General features: G+C 35.6%; 1 protein-coding gene across 1 annotated transcript; it reads left to right on the forward strand.

Annotated features, from left to right (window-relative positions):
• Window positions 1–299: 299 nt before the first annotated feature.
• LOC126970025 (uridine 5'-monophosphate synthase-like) lies at window positions 300–20,337 on the forward strand. Its single transcript, XM_050815707.1, has 3 exons — window positions 300–492; window positions 14,016–14,152; window positions 19,662–20,337. Coding segments are annotated over exons 1-3 (663 nt in total). The 5' UTR covers window positions 300–491; the 3' UTR covers window positions 20,187–20,337.
• Window positions 20,338–20,733: the final 396 nt, after the last annotated feature.

Genomic DNA, 20,733 nt, shown 5'->3' on the forward strand with positions numbered 1-20,733 from the left:
ATATATAGTAATAATTAATTAAAAAAATCTAAGACAAAAAAAATGTCTAAGCATAATAGAGGAGAGAGCAGTGGTGTCGTATAGGGTAGGTTTTCTTAAAAGGTTCTATGAAGGCTAAATTCGAAATAAGCTATCAGAGTTCAAAATTATTTGCATAAGATGCCCCTTCACTAGAAAAGTTCTTTCTGTAAATAAGTAAATTCCGTCTTTTGCATACAACATGGTTACCCTAATAAAGACCAATTTATAATATAGGTAGAATAGTTGTTTACTTAAAGTTACTCATTGGCCATTCTAGATCCATCTGCACAACACGAACAATCATAAGGCCATAGCAATATAAATGAAGAAAAAAAAAAGTACATCGCATGTGTTCCGCCAAAAATATTTGTTCGTTCTAGTGTGTTCTGAAAAAAGTGATTGTGTTATATCAAGGCAAAGGTTTTAACATACAGCCAATTAAGGGTTTAAGTTCAGTGTATTTTTTGATAAGTAAGTTATTTCTTTCTTACGTATTCCTGTATTCCTGTCGTTGATAGATATTAGTGCTAAAATAACTCAGTGAGTTATTAATATTCATAAAAATATCAATAATTGAAGCTACATCTGAAAGCAATAAGTATTCTAAAGTATTTTATTTTAAATACATTATATTCACTTTTTCAATAAAAAATTTTGATCGGTTTTATTTCTTGCGTGAAGCAATAATGTGTAGGCATTATTGTGTTTCGGTTTGAAGGTGCCGTAGCTTGTGAAATTACTGGGCAAATGAGACTTTACATCTTATTTCTCACGGTGACGAGCGCAATTATTGTACTACCGCTCAGAATTTTTGGATTTTTCAATAATCCTGAGCGGCACTGCATTGTAATGGACAGGGCGTATCAATTACTATCAGCCAACCGTCTTGCTCGTCTCGTCCCTTACTGTCATAAAAAAAACGCAAATCTCCGAAAGCTCTCCACCGATCGTTTTGAAAATTTCAAACAACATTGTATTCATATAAGGGCAAGTTTTTATTGATCGTTGCTTGATGATAATATATCGTGGCGTGGCTTCACTAGAATTATATAAGTACTAGCTGACCCGACAGACGTTGTTCTGTACATAATAAATAAAATAAAAATACTGATCTTTTATGAAATTGTCAATAATATTTCATAGCATAATTTCTTTCGTAAAATATGCTCCCTGTTGTTATAATGAAATTGTTTTACAGCAGAACTGTCAAACCGTGAGTCAATAAATTTTCTCATAGAAAATATGTCCATACAAAACAAATATTGGAATTAAAAATAATTATGGGTCTCAAATCGAAATAAAAGCTATCCTATCTCTCAAGTTGGACTAAACTGCACTCCATGAAGTAATCCCCATTTAAATCCGTTCATTAGTTAAGGAGCCCATCGCGGACAAACAACGTGTCACGTAATTTATATATATTAAGATAAGATATAATCAAATCACTTTATTCAAGAAATTAAAATAAGGTTAAGAACTACGAAGAATATGACACTTATGAATGTCAAAAGATTTTTTAACATTTAACATCTTTGCAATAGTTGAGCTTTTATGAGAAGAAGTGGCAAGAAACTTGTTGCCACTCTTTTAAATCAACACTTACGGCTTCATCGTTATACAAATTATTAAAATCTATGTAAAATGATGCAACAAAAATACTCAAACGTTTACATGAGTAATTTAAAAATTTTAATTAATAAATTAAAACAAAAGAGTTATTAAGTACTAGGTGTGATGCACCTCAATCCAGATACATTGCAAATAAATAAAGGCATTTTATTAAGGATTATTAAAATATAATTGATATAATATAAACATGAAGCAGAGTTTCCAATTGATGTCAAACCCTGTTGGATCATCCAGCCACTAACAGTTTATTTACCAGCGGGACGCTCCTTTACGGAGGACACTAGGAGGACAGCTAGATTATAGGTACCACAACGGCGCCTATTTCTGTCGTGAAGCAGTAATATGTAAGCATTATTGTGTTTCGGTCTGAAGGGCGCCGCAGCTAGCGAAATTACTGGGCAAATGAGACTTAACATCTTATGTCTCAAGGTTACGAGCGCAGTTCTAGTGCCGCTCAGAATTTTTGCGGTTTTTTATGAATCCTGGGCGGCACTGCATTGTAATGGGCAGGGTGTAACAATTACCATCAGCTGAACGTCCTGCTCGTCTCATCCATTATGTTTATGAATTCAATGCATGAAATACATAATAATAATATTTAGGTACATACTCAATGTTTTAAAATTCTTATACATGTTTCAATTGGATATGAAATTCTGTTCCTTCCTTGAAAGGGAGAACGGTATTGAACTATTGAGTAACTAACAATTCCACAAATGATAATTATGTAAACAAGTTGTTTATTTGCAGTGTGTGTTTAAAATAATTTATGCTATTTTAATAATAATAATTGTGTCATTACTTTTATGTTACGATACGTTGTATTTTAATTTATCAAAGATCAGGGGGCCTACTCCTAAAATCGATATTCGATAAATCGTCGTGTCGAATCCTACTCTTAGTTACATTGTAATCAATGTCGAAACCATGAATGTACGAGCGAAACATTATTCGATATTATCGGTCTTAGCCCTACTCTTAGTTGAAAATGTCAGAGACGAATATTCGAATTTGACAAATAATCAAACGTCACTGTCACTTTTACGATAATCTCAACGACACCTTCTAGGCTGTCGATGCTATTATCGTTTCAAGTTGTATAGATATATTTGCCAAACAATATACATACTTAATAAATATTATTGGAATAATTATATGTGCTTTAGGCTGTGTGGCTGGTTTGGTATGGCTCGTATATTGATCGTATTACGTCATCGTCATATTTTTATAATTAAATACAATTGTCATTTTGAAGTTCTGTATAACATAAGATGTTATGTATAATAATATAAAATATTATGTCTGTCGTTTAGTTTAGTTAAATTCAGTTTCAAATTAAATTCATATATTATTCAAAGTATTTATTTTACGCCTGGGAGGCTCCTTTGCACCGAATGCCAACAGATTATGGGTACCACAACGGCGCCTATTTCTGCCGTGAAGCAGTAATGTGTAAGCACTACTGTGTTTCGGACTGAAGGGCGTCGTTGCTAGTGAAATTACTGGGCAAATGAGACTTAACATCTTGTGTCTCAAGGTGACGAGCGCAGTTGTAGTGCCTCTCAGAATTTTTGGGTATTTACAATAATCATGAGCGGCCCTGCATTGTAATGGGCAATGCGTATCAATTACCATCAGCTGAACGCCCTGCTCGTTTCATCCCTTATTTTCATTAACAAAAAACAAAGTATTTTTTTAACTGACGGTTTATATTTTATAGCTTAAATTTCAGTTCAAGTGTATATTTTCGAATGTGCGAATATCTATTTAATCGTACTAAGGCACACGTAATTAGGTTTAGCCCAGAACTTTATCAAATTATATTTATTTCATAGCGAATGATAGTATTATGAATACAGATTAGGACCTTCTAAGCAATTTTTAACGTAATTTTGACGTAAGGTAAGGCCCTTTCTACCAACTTTATAAGATACGACGTAGTTATGACTGGTATTTGGGGGGTATAGATTATTTTTTATTGAAATCTAAAATACTTTGGTTTCCTGACTTATTGAGGTGCAGTACAACCTCTATGTTACTTCCCCCACCAAACCTTCAAAATGTCCCTACATAATGAAATGAGCCAAAAAGAAATGAAATATTACCAGAAAGTTTTCATGTTGTTTGTTGCTCAAAAGTTCAAAATTACTTCAATTTAAAAATCGGGTCAGATCTGAATGAGAATCGCACAAGATGGACTAAGTACCATCGTACATAACCAAAAAATAAATAAGTTATTAAAATGTTAAGAATTGAATGAAGGTTTAATATTTTACTAAAATATTTTATTAATAAAAAATAAACTACTTTTAAAAAAACCGACTTCATAAACTGAAAAGTATCAAATAACTAAAAATGTAATTTAATACACCTCTTTTTTGGAAGTCGGTTAAAAAAGTAAAGCTTCGCTGACGTCAGGTGAAGTGTTACCATGTGTGTGAATACCATAAACAAACTGCATGCTTTCGAGATGTGCTTGTATGTTTGCATGCTCAAAATGTCATGGACAGACAAGGCAACGAATGAAGTGCTTAGGAGAATGAGAAAACATATTAAGACTTGGCGCTGCCCTTATTGCAAATCCAATATGTGTTCGTCTCCTAGTTCTCCAAGTCTAGAGAAGATAATGGAACGTCTCGATGGCTTAGCGCTTCAACTAGTTCCACTCACTACCCTTCTGTCCGAGGTTCAGAGCATCAAAGGGGACATATCTGATATTAAAAAAACTGTCCATGATAACACTGAGAAAGCAAATAGGCTTGAGTGCAGGATCATGACCGTTGAGAAATCTATCTCCGATATGAAGAAATCTCATTCAGAGATCAAAGACCTCAAGGAGAAGGTTCTTCAATTGGAAACAGATCTCAATTCCAAAGAGCAATGGCTAAGAACCAATAATGTGGAAATTAAAGGAGTCCCACAAAAGCCGAACGAAAATCTTTATGATTTATTAGGAAAAATTGGCACTAAAATATTGTATCCAGTGTCCATATGTTTTGTGACAGTGAACTTTTTAATGAAACGTATAATGAGTGGCGAAACGACCGTAACTACGATCTCACTCGTCAAACAAAGGGTGGAGGTGTACTCATTGCCGTTAAGAACACAATACATGCCCGCGGCAACCCGAGCTGGAGTTCATCAGCTGAAGATCTGTGGGTTACGTTGTTTATACCTCGTACTCGAACAACCACAGCCACGCACATTCACTTATGTTCAGTCTACCTCTGTAATCAGGCGGAAGGTAATTCCTTTAATGTTCAGTTAGCAAACTTTCAAACCCAGCTACTCACACTTATTAACACCTACAAAGATGACAAATTTCTAGTACTGGGTGACTTCAATCTAAGTGAAATTCAGTGGGTTTCTTCATCTTCTGAGAATGGACTTATTCCGCATAATCTAACCAAACAGATTTACTTCGATTTTGCTGATAATATTAATATGGGTAGTTTGAAACAATATAATCACGTAACAAACAATATCGGCCGTATACTTGATCTCGTACTCTCAAATGACTCTGTATCAGTATTCCAGTGTGCTACTCCGCTTGTACCTGAGGACTCGCCTCACAAAGCTATATGTGTAGTCCCTTCCCTGGATTTTAAGCCCTTATCATCTCAAAAAACTTTTCTGTTTCAAGCGTGCCAACTACGACAAAATTCGTAAAATATTGTCAGAGGTCGACTGGGAGGAAATTGTCTGTTCAGGCGACATTAATGAAGCACTTGACTCTTTACAAAATAATATATAAATTGCGAGATGAGTTTTTCCCTAAATCTAAGTCGCGCAATGTTAAATATCCCCCGTGGTATACTTCATCTCTAATCAGAATGATTAAAGAAAAATTCAAATTCTTTAGAAAGTTCAAAGTCTATGGAAACAAATCAGACGAAGCCTCTTTCAGAGTTCTCAGAGAACGTGTTGATGCAACTGAAAGGGAATGTTATGAACAACATTGAGCAATCCATATGTACTAATCCCAAAAAAATGTTTTCATACGTCCTAGATAGGCGTAAGCGTGGTACCATTCCATCCATAATGACATTTAAACACAAAATTTGTACTAAAGGAGATGATATTAGTGAGCTGTTCTCAGACTATTTTTATACTAATTTTTTATCCAGTTCATCGCCTAGCTCTCAAATGCCTCCACCATCATCAAATCCGGCCTTTGAATTGGGGAACCTAGAAGTCAGTTGCAAACAAGTATATATAAGTCATTGGATCTGAAAAAATCTTCAGGACCTGACCATTTACCAGGTGAATTTATTGTGGCATGTGCCTTCGAGCTGTCATTACCAATATCATTATTATTTAAGAGATCCTTCAACGAAGGTCTGGTTCCCCTCAAATGGAAAACTGCTTATTTCTCTCCAATACATAAAAAAGGTTCCAGGGAAAATGTAGAAAATTACAGGCCAATATCCAAACTTAGCTTATTTGCAAAAGTTCTTGAGAGACTTGTGTTCACGCAAGTTTACAAAACATTTAGTTTGGCTTTTGAACAATGTCAACATGGATTTTTAAAAGCACGCTCTGCCGTCACAAACTTAGCAGTGCTAAATGACTACATATCTGAACAAATGGTACAGGGTAATCAAGTTGATGTTATATACATGGACTATACTAAGGCATTCGAACGAATTAACCATTGTATTCTTCTCAAAAAGCTTACAGCACTTGGTATCCGTGACGATTTATACAATTGGTTTAAATCTTATCTCTCTGATAGAAAACAGGCTGTTGTTCTCAATGGCTACTGCTCTTCTTGGAAAAATTATACCTTCTGGGGTCCCTCAAGGATCATTACTAGGACCTCTGCTTTTTATAATTTTCATAAATGACATCGGACGATTCATTAAAAATTCGAATTACCTTTTGTTTGCAGATGATATGAAAATTTTTGGTACAGCAAATAATAAGACAGATGAATTACGCATTCAAGAAGATTTGTATAGACTGGATGACTACTGTACCGTGTACAAATCAGACCTAAATGTACCCAAATGTTTCTACATGCATTACACTAGTAAGCCTACCCCTTTGCCTCATACGTATATTTTAAAACAGGAACGTCTATCTGTGGTAAACGAAACAAGAGATCTAGGTGTTGTCCATGATAGCAAAATAACTTTCGTACCACATATTGATCAGGCTATCTAAAGCACTAGGTTTTATAATACGTACAGCCAAACCTTTCAAAAGTATGAAAACATTAAAAATTCTCTACTGTTCTTTCGTTCGCAGCCATCTTGAATATTGTTCACAAATTTGAAACCCAATGTATGCTGAACACATTAATCGAATTGAATGGGTTCAGCGGAAGTTTACACGATATCTAGGCTTTAAGTTTAAAATACCTAATGTAAGCTATGAAGAACGCTGCAAGCGCTTCCACCTTCTACCACTTAAAGCTCGTAGAGATATTTCTTAATCAAAATACTAAAAAGTATGATTGACTGTTTTATATTACTGACCAAAGTCTGTCTGGCAGCCTCTAGTAGAATGTTAAGACAACAGCCTATCTTTGCTGTACCATTCTGTCGCACAAATTATAGAAGGAACACATTTATTTTAAGAGCTATGCAGTAATTCAATCATTTTTGTGACACGAATAATATTGATCTCTTTAACTCCAGTATTAATTCAATTAGAGCCCATTTGGTAAAACAATTTAGCAGTGATTAACAAATTAACATTAGGAATGAAATAACTCTTTTTTGATAATGCTCTCAACTGGCGATAGGAGTGCGAGAAGATTTTATTTAATAATTTTATGAAGTTTTATTTAATAATTTTTAATTGTACTTGTGTTGTTTGCTTGTAATTAATATGTTAGATTTAATAATATTATACTTGTTCCTATGTACATGTGGAAGCCTATTATTAGCTCGAACGAATTATGTTTGTTAATTATTTTAATGTATGTAAAACCAGCTGTTGGCTTTCTTAAAAATATTAAATAAATAAATAAATAAAACCGTCCAGAGAAAGCTACGTACGACGGCCACTCATACAATAAATATGATTTAATCAGGAGGATCATTGAGGGCAAATTAGAGCAATGCGGGCAGAATATTAAATCCTGAATAGAAATTCTGGAAGCTGAGGAGCTGAAAGAAAGGCTTAAGATAGAGAAGCGTACCAACAGAGAAATACAAATGCAAACAAGTAGTTTGTTTTGTCACGAAAGAAAATGTATTCTACAAAATAAACCTTCTTAATACATACTGCACAACATATATCACTAGGTACAAATATTAAAAAGAAATCTACATGGAAAGTGCATCTAAAAAATTAGAAACAGTAGAAGTCTAGAACGCGTAAACGTAGCATCTCTTTGGGAAGTTCAATTCATAGCGGCACTTGACCGCTACTTCACGCCGCGCCGGTATTCTGTGCGAATGTGGTAATTAACCCAGACGAGTCTGGCCCGATTGTGCTGACGTCATTAGACGGCAGGGTGACTCTCCAACTTCTAAAAAGCCCTTAGTCGCCTCTTAAGATACCCTTGGGCCTGGAACTCCCCTATTCTTTTTTCGCCCCGGGGAAAAGCTGTGGAATGAACTTCCTTGTGTGGTGTTTCCGGGATGACGGGGGGACCTTCAAAAAAAGCTCGTAGACTTCCTTAAAGGTGGACACTCCTGTGATTCCTCTGGTGTTGCAAGAGAATGTGGGTGGCGGTGATCACTTAACACCAGCTGACCCGTAAACTCGTTTGTCCTCCTTTTCCATAAAAAAAGCCCCCTTTTGATGAACCCTCCCACGGGTAAGGGATCGTTAAAATATAATACCTACAGCATCTATCTGTCTATCATCGTTTTATTTAAAATTATCAATAATTTAATCTCGAGTAATAAAATTTGTTGTTGAATGTCTTACATTTGTGATAAGATCAGCTAAAATATAAAATAACATAAATAATTTCCATTAACATGTATTTAAAATAGATTTCATCTCATATCGAGCGTTTGAACATATTGGCGTGTTTTTATTATCACAACGCAACAAGGGTATATGCATGTAACTTATGTTTAGTTGAAATATTATTTTTTCTAAGATTTATTATTATTTATTTCGTCTTAAATAGTTTGTTTTAAATTTGTGCTGAATAATAATTAATATGAAATACACAAAAGTGCAATAAATACGCGCGAAATATAAAACATCGAAACACAATGCTATTGGTTGAAGCGTAGTGTGACGTCAAAGTCTAGATAAACATATGCAATGGTATGGTTCCAATATATGGTGGTAGATATTCTTTTCGGTGGTTAGCGATATATTAAATTATATGTTGGTTTTTTATTATTCAAATAGGTGACCCGGCAGACTTCGTACTGCCTCAATGCCTCAATAAAAGACCTAAATTTTTGTATAAAATAAACTTAAAACAAACAAAAGGAAACTTTTTAAAGTGATAAGCCGTGTTTTAAGGAATTTTTTTACCTCCTTTCTTAAGAAAGTTAGAAAGATATAAAAATTCTAATTAGTTATTCATTTTATACTATTATTTTTATTTGATTTCTAAACGACGCACGGGGGACACATTAAAGGAAATCAAAATTGTTGTTTTTATTTAATTCCGAGTATTTTCATATTTATTCCTTTTAAACCTTCTCTGGACTTCCGCAAATAATTCAAGACTAAAATTAGCCAAATCGGTCCAGCAGTTCTCGAGTTTTAGTGAGACTAACGAACAGCAATTCATTTTTATATATATAGATGATCTGTATCACTATTATTTACAATGACTAAAAGTGGATTTGTTAAAACGTAATAAAATAATCTTCCAAAAATAGATGCGTTTATGATGCTGTTTGATGACGTGTTTTTGTGTTTCGAACACAGATTTTATTTCTTCTGAATTTAAAAGAGTGAAAGTTGCAACATATATCAGTACTTTAGGTGCCGTTCCTTCCCAATGTCCTATTTTTACGACACTATATTTGAGTTTTTTTTTCATCTCGGGTTGAGGAGATTGAGAATTAGTCAATGAGAACCTTCTATAGAGTTTTAAGCATAAACTAGTAAAAAATTACACGCCGGTAATCTCTTATCTTTTATTCTTTTTTAATCTATTAATTGTAGTCTCATATAGCTAAGTCTATTATCAACTTCAAATTGTTATTAAATTTAAAGTTTATATTATAATATTAGTAATAATAAGTATATGTAGTAATTAGTTGTTACAGCAGCTAGTATGAATGTTGTGTTGAATCATATTAGCTGTTATAGTTAAGGTTTCAGTCAAATTTAACGTTAACAGTATCACTGACTTTAACATACACTGCGGAATGTCTTACACAATCGTATTTCTAATAATCGATAAAGTTGAAGTTGTTAAATGAAATAACACGTCAATATCGAATATTTATTTGGCAGGTCACAACTTAACATTAACAATAGCTTGAACCGGCCAAGATTTGAAAGTTAATGCTAACAGTTAAATTAATGATGTCATCTAACATTGTCAAATGGTGAAACTCAACTTTTGCTTAACTGGTACTTTAACATGTTTGTTATTGCTAAAGTTATATTTGTATGTATGTTTGTATATTCCCTAATAACTCCTAAACTATTCGACCGATCTCAATAAAATCTTTTGTAATAGATTCGTTGAAGCTCAAGGAAGGTTTACATATAATAAATTTATATGGCAAAACAACGTTTGCCAGGTAATCTATAATTAAATGCTCGCGTAATACCGTAATATTTACAGCATGTGCGGATTGATGCAGCATAAAAACTGATTTAAAATTGTGGCAATGAGTTTCTAGCCATTCTGAAGTTACAATTTTTTATTTATGAAAATAAGAGACGAGAAGGGCAGCACTTCAGTTGATGGTAATTGATACGCCATGCCCATGACCAATATCTCAGGATTCTTGATAACCCGAAAATTCTTAGCGGCACTACAATTGCGCTCGTCACCTTGAGACATAAGATGTTAAGTCTCATTTGCCCAGTTATCTCACTAGCTACGTCCTTCAGACCGAAACACAGAAATGTTTACACATTACTGCTTCAAGGCAGAAATAGGCGCCGTACAATACAAATGTGTAAAACTCCATATTATATAGATATCCCCGTCCTTTTTAAAGTATGTCAAAAAGGGTAAGAATTCATTATAATATTTAATCTATATTAAATGCATATGATAAGGATAACTTACTATTTTAAAACAGCCTCACAATTATTGGAACACGCTGTATAAATATTTCATCATTATATAATGTTTTTACAATCTAAACGTCGTGTAGATGTCCATCTAAATCGTGGAATTATACATTAATAATTCATACGGGAAACCATAAAATTGTAATCATATAGTTTATCATTAGACTTGTTATAGGTAATTAAGTCGCGATTATTCACGTGTTAAAATTGGGGCTGTTACTCCATAAGTTTCCTCCGTGTTCCTTTCGTAATTTTTAAGAGACAAAATTGTGTAAGTAGTGGCATAAAACTGACCCTGAATGAAGCCCCATTTCGTCAATTTTGTGTGAAGAGGTAACGGATAATCGTTTTTACGACATAAAATATAAAAATTTCAAAGCAAAAATTTCCCGCTAATTGGAGATAAAGAAGTAATCTATTTGTGGCAATTTTTAGTTTTGTTAGATTTAGTTGCATTTCATCACAAACTCTACCGAAAAATATCTTATTTTTGTCGGATCCGTAAACGCGTCTTTAACATTTAAAGATAATGCAAGTATTTTGAATTTTCTTCAATATTAATTTCGCCAATACTCGATTTCAATCAATTCTTAGGAGATGTTGACTCGCCAAACTCTGGCACGAGACAGTCATTGAGTCTTTGAGTCTCGTGCCAGAGTTTGGCGAGTCAACATCTCCTGAGGATGCCTCGTGTAGAGGCGAAACACGTGTCGAATTGTTTGAAGACGAATATTGGCGGAATTAACATTCAAGAAAACTCAAAACATTTGGATAATTATGGATTTCCGCAAAGTAACACCTACTTCAATAAATTTTCTTTAAAAATAATTATAATAAGGAAAGTCTATGTATTTTCAATCCTAACGATAATTTTTATCTTATTTATCTGTAAACTAAAGACAATGACTTGGATATTTTCTTTTGTTTCATTCTCAACCGACTTCAAAAACAGTAGGAGCTCGATTTGACTGTCTTTTATTGGATGCTTGTTACCTCACACCTCCGCCAATTTCAAAAAGTTTTAAAACGGCTACCACGCAAAACTATGATTCAACAATATGGATGGAAAATAGAATTATTAAGCCTTATTTTATCATAACATTTATCGAGACACACACATATTTGTAAGTGGCCCTAGCATCATACAATGCTAATCATTCTCCTGTGATAAAAAGGCATAAAAGGCAATTATTTTCTCAAAATTGATTCCTTAAGAATTCTTTTTGATGTCATTTCTAATAAGTACTAGATACTACTACCGCTTCGGAAACAAATGGCGCTCTGAGAGAGAAGAAGTGGCGCAAGAAACTCTCCCAGCAATATTTTTAAGCGCTCTTTTAAAAAAGAATATACAATATTGTACAGTCATTTCTATCGCTATAAAATAAACATAATCTGGTCCCAGGCTGTCCGATCACTTAGATATTCAGCAGTGGAGTAATAGGATTTATGACAGAGACATTTTTTTATAAAACATTTAAATTTATTTATAGATAATGCCTGAACAGTGGTCTTTATTATAAAAGTGTATACATTTACCCGTAAAGCTATTATGTATCTTATGAAGCCTACTAGAATTAGTTACAAGCAATCCCTTATTTCTAGTGTTATAATAATGAAAATCACTATTACGAGAAAAGGTGACGATTTTTGTGAACGTATATTAAATTTTCATAAATGTACTGACAATGAACAGTTCTAAGTAATATTTATTTCTTTAAATTTTTCTTTGAGAGACTGTCTTTAACCAAGCTGATATATAGCACGAACAGCTCTCCTTTGCAGAACAAATACTATACAATGTCAGCGGCATGACCCCACAGTAAAATACCGTACGTCATGATGCTGTGAAAATAACTGAGTACACTAATCTAGCGGTCGCAACATTCGTGTACTCTCTAATCTTTCTAACGGCATATGCCGCAGAGCTGAGTCTATGTGCTAGTTGGGCAGTATGTGGACCCCACTGAAGCATTATCTAACGTGATACCCAAAAAGACCGTAGTGTCCACAAGTTCCAATCTCTGGTCATTTATAAGTACGTTGGTTTGTACCTCCGCTGTGTTTGGTGTAATGAACCGTAAAAACTTTGTTTTTTTACTGTTTAAGTGCAAATTATTCGTCTCAAACCAACCCACTATTGTTGAGAGTGCATGGTTTACCTCGTCATCAATATCTGTTCGTCGCTTCACTTTAAAAATAAGTGAAGTATCATCAGCAAACAATACAATCTCATGGCTATCATCTACCACAAACGGTAGATCGTTAATATATATAAGAAACAAGAAAGGACCGAGAATAGAACCCTGTGGTACGTTACGTGTGGATTTGATTACCCTGACGTTCGTTGGTCAACTAGTTATGTTATTTTTTTATTATGGAAAAGGAGGACAAACGAGCGTACGTATCCCCTGGTGTTAAGTGATCACCGCCGCCCACATTCTCCTGCAACACCAGAGGAATCACAGGTGCGTTGCCGGCCTTTAAGGAAGGTGTACGCGCTTTTATTGTCGGTAACCATGTCGTATCGTCCCGGAAACACCCCACGAGGGAGTTCATTCCACAGCTTTTTAGTACGTGGAAGAAAGCTCCTTGGAAAACGCACTGTGGAGGACCGCCACTGTGCAATACACGATTAAAGGCCTTCGCTATATCCAGTCTAACTGCCAGGCCTACCCCCTTGCTTTTGATAGCCACCGCCCATCTATGTGTTAGGTATACCAGAAGATCGCCTGCCAACTGACCATGGTGAAAGCCAGTCGTTGATCAACTGGTGACCTTCTAGGTATACCAAGAGCTGGCGGTTAATTATGCTCTCCATGATTTTGGAGAGCGGGAAGGTAATATATATATATAATATAGGGAGGCAATAGGCCTGTAGTTTGCCGGATCCGAACTGTCTCCTTGTTTTTAGGATCGGATGGACAATGGCTGACTTCCGTGAGTCAGGGACTTTTGAGTATGAGTGCAGGAATAAACGCGTTAGCACCGTCGTCAACTCAGGGGCACACGTTTTAAGCACGATTGGAGAAATGCCATCCGGCCCGCTCGACTTCCTGACATCCAACGAAAACAGAGCTCGTCAAACAGTTTGCTGTCTGAACTGTACTTCAGGCATAGAGCTGTATTACTAGACCATTTGTATCATATTCAACTACGATGATTGTTACTTACAATTTCAGTGAGCGAGCTAGAGCAGCTGGCGGTACGTCTGTTCGACGCCGGCGCGGTCAGACTGGGCGACATCGAAGCCAAACTCGGCCGACACACGCCTATCTACTTTGACTTGAGGGTCGTGGTCTCTCATCCCCAGCTTATGGTAAATTATTATATACATTTTACTTAGACTATACGTTTAGATAGGCCGGGCTTATTAGTTTAGTGTGCGTGACAATCAACGTCTTACACTCGCGATTTATGTGTCACTTTGTGTAGGTGAGAGTGCATTGCTCATAATAGGGATAGATTTTTTCGTCATTTTCACAGCTGTCACAGTCTATCTAGACATAATATAAATGATCTAAGACATTTCTATGTTTATGTCTAGGTTTAAGTATTATCTATTACCTACTTTTTATTCTGTGGTTTAATTCATACACTTACATTATACTACCAAAGAGGATGTAAATACTACGTCATAAGAAATGGGACTGCCGAAATAAAAATTGAAATTTAGTTTAGTATGAAACTATGTAATGTTATTATTCTGTATAATTTTGAGTCACAGATTGATTTTGAGAGCTGATTTTAGCAAATTTAACATATATTAACATATACAGGATGGACCAAAAGTCCGTTTACATTTGAATCGGTTGTCGCGTCTAGCAGCGGCGGCGGTGGGGGGTGGAAGGGTTACGCATTGCAAGAGCGGCCAATGGGAATTTAGTACCATGGTGTCGTTTAGCGGTAGTCAACGTGCATTTTGTGTACGCGAGTACTATCGAAACAACGATTCTGCGACCTTAGGTCAACGAAAGTTTTGCAATCATTACAAGATACGACACAAAAATCAAGCTCCATCAGGTGTGTTAATTAAAAAATGGGTGCTCAAGTTTGAGAAGACGGGTTCAACAATGGATTTACGTCGATCTGGCTGGCCTAGAACGTCGAGGGACCCCGAAAACGTGGAGCGAGTAAAATCGTCGGTTCGTGACCAACCTGGACTATCAACACGAAAGCGGTCTGCTGTCCTTAACGTGCCAAGATAATGATGTATTAAACCGCATTCTCAAGAAAGATTTAAATCTCCATTCCTATAAAATCATATGCACATGGATGATGTGATTTTTAAGAAATAAATTCCCCTTTTGTTTACTATCGAAAACAATAAACAATTTAGATCTACTGTAATTAGTTTTTTTTGATCATCATTCCAATTTTGTACGGACTTTTGGTCCAACCTGTATAAATTTAACTAATCATTGAAGTTTGTATTTGGCACTTATTACGTTTTTATTCCGCGACATACTCATCAGCACACCTCTCATTCCGCGCGAACGTCACACGTGTGTTTGTTTCATTCACAATCATCAATAAACAACTAGGAATCCCAATCGCCTATTAAAAGGTTGTCAAAAATGTCCGAGCGGAGATATATAATATATACGTATACATTAACTTTTACAGATAATAAAAGACCAACATTATTAATGGGAATTATAATATTTTATAACAAAGTTGTTTACAATAGTCTTGGTTAACAAACGATTCCAACGGCATTTGCCTTATTTTGTTCAGTCAACCATTTCAGCATGATCAAATCACATCACCTGACACTCTAAAACACTCACCTTTATCTAATAATATTTTATCGAAATCATCTAAGCCTCTGGGAGGTAAACAGGTGTCCAGATATAATATTACACTACGCAATGTCTTTGCGAAACCTTTGTTAATGGTATAATGTTACCATCGATGAAATACGTAATAGGTAAATAAGGAAATATGGCTGCAAACAGTCGTGTTTAGGGCTAATTTCACCATTAAAGCATAACGCGATTAGACCATTTTAAACCAAGTTTAATCCAGTATATGAATTTACAGATTCAATTCTCATTTTACCATCACAAACTAATCGTATTACGCAGTTATAACCTAAACACAATTGAATGCTGACCACAAAGTCTTATTCATGGCTTGTCTCCGACTACTCTCCGCGCGCTGAGCGATTGAGCCAACCGCTGAATTTTGGGCGTTTAATAAATTTCATACAGTTCAAGAGCTGTCACTGTCGTTGTTGTGATATAAACGTTGACATTAATAAATAAGATAACAGAGAAGATACAAAGAATACATATGTATTCATAACGATGACAGTTTTGACAGCTTTATGATACATTCTATTGTTTATGACATGTAAACTCAGTTTTCGTGAATTGACTCAGATCAAGATTAGCATTAGAACTAGATTAGTTTTATTAAACTCAGTTTTAAGTGTCACTGGTGAAATCGGGCCATGGTGCTTTAGAGTTTAGTTTGATCGAACTACAGCAAACGTGTGAACGCGCTAAACTGCGATTATAAACAAATATTTCATTATTTCGTCAGTGTTCAATGAACGGATAATCTCGCCAAACATCGACAACCGATCTTATAGCCGACACACATGGTCGGATTTGGTACGGCCAGACCATCGGACGCGGTCTGTTTGCGGACCATATTCGATGGTAAGTCGCATTGTCCATCGCACAAAATTATTATTATTACGGCCCGGACCGTACTGTACCGGGGGAGGCCTTTGTCCAGCAGTGGACGTCTTCCAGCTGAAAAATACGAGTACAATGCCGGAGCAATTGGTGTAAGGCGCCCACCAGACCGTCCGATGGTCCGGCTTTACCAAATCCGACCATGTGTTTAGGTTATTACCGTGCAGTGGTACTGTAATAAAATTATACGAGCTCTCAGTCAGTGTCACGGAACGAAAGGGCCTATGTTAATAAAGCACTCTTGTGGAAACTAAACCTTAACAGACAGCAGTAACGTTGACTTTTATTAAAATACTTCAATAATAATACGATAATTTTATAATCCCGGGCAGTGTAGTGCAATGGTTTCTGATTTAAGTTGATGCTTGCTTTGTTTAATATTCTTCTCATCTCCTACATATTTCATCGATCATCAAAGAATGTTACGCTTTAGCTATGAGGCAACAAAACAAGCCGGTAAACGTGTACATAATACATCGATCCACGCATACACTTACACTTATACAAGTCGATCGGCCGCCATTTTGAGATTTGCCAACCCTGAAGGCCTGACAGCTTAGATGAGGTTTTGTTTTCTCAAAATGGCGGCCGATCGACTTGTATTAGTGTAAGTGTATGCGTGGGTCTATGACAGCGAAATAGGACGTGGGCTGTGGAGGCCCCAAAGACTACGCAACAACAGTCGCGGAGACTAGATACCTCGGACCGGCTGTGTGAAGATGAAAAGATGAAAAGAACACACTCGCCGGTGCGGTGATGAATTGTTTGTATGTATGTAAGTAGTGCATATGTTTGTGTGCATGTATGTACGTTTGTGGAATGAGGTAAAGACCATTTGAATAAATAAAGATAATAATGTTTCACGCATGTTTTAGTAATTTAATCCAACTTAATTTTATGATTGTTTGATTAGATCACCACACTTATATAATATAAATAATTACATATTCTTGTATATCTATTAATATATTGCTCATAATTATTCTTGAGATCTATTACGACATATAAGTTTGTATATAATAATTTAATGACTCATAAAGTATTATCAATACACTCATTTAAGTTTTATTGCTTATTAATTACTATATTTAATAATATTGGAATCTAAATATAGGATTACATTCATTATATTAACCTTGTTTCTTGAGAAATATGATTCTTAAATAGTTTATAGTATAAAAGGATACTTTATTTAATTATTATTTTATGAAATTAAAGGACGAGACGAGCGGGACGTTCAGCTGATGGTAATTGATACGCCATGCCTATGACAATGCAGTGCCGCTCAGGATTTTTGAAATACCCTAAAATTCTGAGCGCCACTACAGTTGCGTTCGTCACCTTGAGACATTGCCCAGTAATTTCACTAGCTACGACGCCCTTCAGACCGAAACACAGTAATGTGTACACATTACTGCTTCACGGCAGAAATAGGTGCCGTTGGGGTATGGGTACAACATCGGCGCTTTTGGCGGAGTTGACGGTGCTAACGCGTTTATTCCGGCTCTACAATACAAAAGGCGTAGTCCCTGACTCATGGAAGTCAGCCCTTGTCCATCCGATCCAAAAAAAAGGAGGCAGTTCGGATCCGGCAAACTACAGGCCTATAGCTATTACCTCCCTGCTCTCCAAAATCATGGAGAGCATAATTAACCGGCAACTTTTTACCTCAATTTCAATTATAAAATTAAATCAAACCTAGAGGGTCACCAGTTGATCACCGACCGACAGTACTGCTTTCGCCGTTTTTTACCGAAAGCAAGGGGGAAGGCCTGTCAGTTAGCCTGGATATAGCGAAGGCCTTTGATCGTATATGGCACAAGGCGCTTCTCGCAAAACTTCCATCATTTGGGCTTCCCGAGAGCTTATGCAAGTGGACCTCCGCTTTCTCACTGGGCGTAGCATTCAGGTCGTTATCGACGGTCATTGCTCGAATCTCAAGCCCGTGAACGCTGGAGTGCCCCAAGACTGTATGCTAATTCTAACACTTTTCTTTTTTTTTCTTTTTTCTTCTGCATAGCAATGTATGTTGGAGGTGTCCAACTTAGCATTGATATGCAGAAGAAAAAAGCACGAGACAGCACGAGACAGCAAGCAAGACGACAGCACGAGCGATGCCATATACACGGGCCATGCAGATCACTCTCGGGAAATCATCGACCAATGCCGAGAGATGTCTTCTATCGAGTCCTCTCTTGAGAAGGTCGCGGATTGGGGAAAGTTGAACCTTGTCCAATTTAACCCCTAGAAGACTCAAGTTTGCGCGTTTACCACTGAAAAAAACTCCATTTGTCGTATCACCGCTCTTCGACTCGTTTGTCCTTCTTTTCCATAAAAAAAAGGTAATAGGGGTCTACTGGGGTCGACAGGTTTTATGATCCGCGTCTGACCTGAAAACATCGAATAGGTTGGAAAGCTATTTCTGTATATCTTTCTATTCAGCCTTTAAAAGTGTCGTAATTGCACTACCCACTAGATAATCAGTGATAAAATTATACACAAAGTAATATTTTAACTTTTAAATTAATGAAAATTAAATTTTTAATTAATGTTTAAATAAATTATAGTGCAATATTTCAAATTAAAATTTACCTACCTAGTACTCTACCAATACGTTATTAATACAATAATTAATATTACAATTTAATATCATTACAAATTGAAAAAGGTGCGGCGGTTATGGATATTAAGTACTTCTTGACATAATATGTGCATTTGCTGTCACTTTTACCTGTCTGGGCAAAGGAGAAACCTTGGGGGAACTTACCTCATGAAACACGGCGCATACCTTAGATAGATTTAAAAATATTTTAAGTTTATCTAAGCCTGATACCGTTTTAATGTATTTGGAATGTATGCCGCTATAACGAATAATAATAAGCTTAGGTGTGGCTTTTCTGAGGCTTAGGTATTAAAATTCATACTTCAATTTATTATAATTTATTAAACTGTGACCGTTAGATATTTATAGGTACATTTCGAATTAGATCCTTAAAGGTTCGTTGTTGAATTTGCCATTGCACTTGCAGCAGATTTAGCAATAAAATGGCTCTCAAATTAGATCTTTTGTCTGCACATCTATTCTATAATACATCTACAGAATTGTTTTATGTTTATTTTCAGAACACAATCTCAAAACAGCTCCTTAAGTTGGCTTCAGAAATAGAGCACGACATCCTGTGTGGCGTGCCCTACGCCGCCCTGCCATTCGCCGCCGTGATGTCAGTTACCAGCGGCACACCAATGATCATGAAGAGAAAGGAAACAAAAATGTACGCGACCAAAAAGATCTTGGAGGGAGTCTTCGAGAAAAATCAAATATGTCTTGTAGTAGAAGACGTAGTGACATCTGGCGGTAGCTTGCTTGAAGCAGTTGCTGCGTTGAGGAGCGAAGGTCTCGTAGTAAACCATGCCGTCGTAGTTCTTGAACGACAACAAGGTGGCGCTGATGTCTTAAATGCAAATGGCGTCGAGGTGAAATCGTTGTTTACTATGACGAATTTGGTAGAAATACTCAGGAACGCAGGGAGGATTAGTGAAGAAACCGTAGAAATCGTGTCTGATCATATTAGGGAATGCCAGTTTGGGCCGAATGAAGTCTTAGAAAGGTATAATGAAAAGAACGACCGAAGCGTGCCTGCCGTCTAAATAACCTCAATACTTATATAATAATAATTATTAGCAATAATTTTTTTGATATGATCATAATTTATTAATAATTGTAGCTTAATTATATTCTTGGTGTTTTTCTTGATAGATTACTCTTAGGTTTACAATACAAAATAAAATATTAACCAATCCTTTTTGTTACTTTACATTATCAAAATTGTTTTCTAGAGAGCGATAATAGAGGGCGATTCTGGCTTAGTTAATTTCAATTCGTAACGTTACTTCTAAGTCACTAAGTATATAAAATTAATAGAAATTATAATTGAGTATTTGGTAACGTGATAAAATAATCATTAACTTGTAAGTATTGTTGGTAGGTACCTATAGTGTTTTCTATGTATGATAAATGATTAGGTATTAATTAGTATTTTCTTCTGTTTTTTATTTGTTTGGGTATGCTATTTTGGTTTTAAACTTAAGCCATTATTAATTACCTACGACTTAGTAGTTGATTTTCTTTATTCAAAAATATCACAATATTAATATTTAGTTCTTACAGTCTGGACAGAATTTTTTATATATAGTA

Source organism: Leptidea sinapis, chromosome 19 (assembly GCF_905404315.1).
Source record: "Leptidea sinapis chromosome 19, ilLepSina1.1, whole genome shotgun sequence".
NCBI classification, from domain to species: Eukaryota; Metazoa; Arthropoda; class Insecta; order Lepidoptera; family Pieridae; genus Leptidea; species Leptidea sinapis.

Excerpts from the sequence above, each read along its gene's own strand:
- LOC126970025 (XM_050815707.1), top strand. Across the intron at positions 14,153-19,661 it reads TCTCTCATCCCCAGCTTATG|AACACAATCTCAAAACAGCT; the intron begins GTAAATTATTAT and ends GTTTATTTTCAG.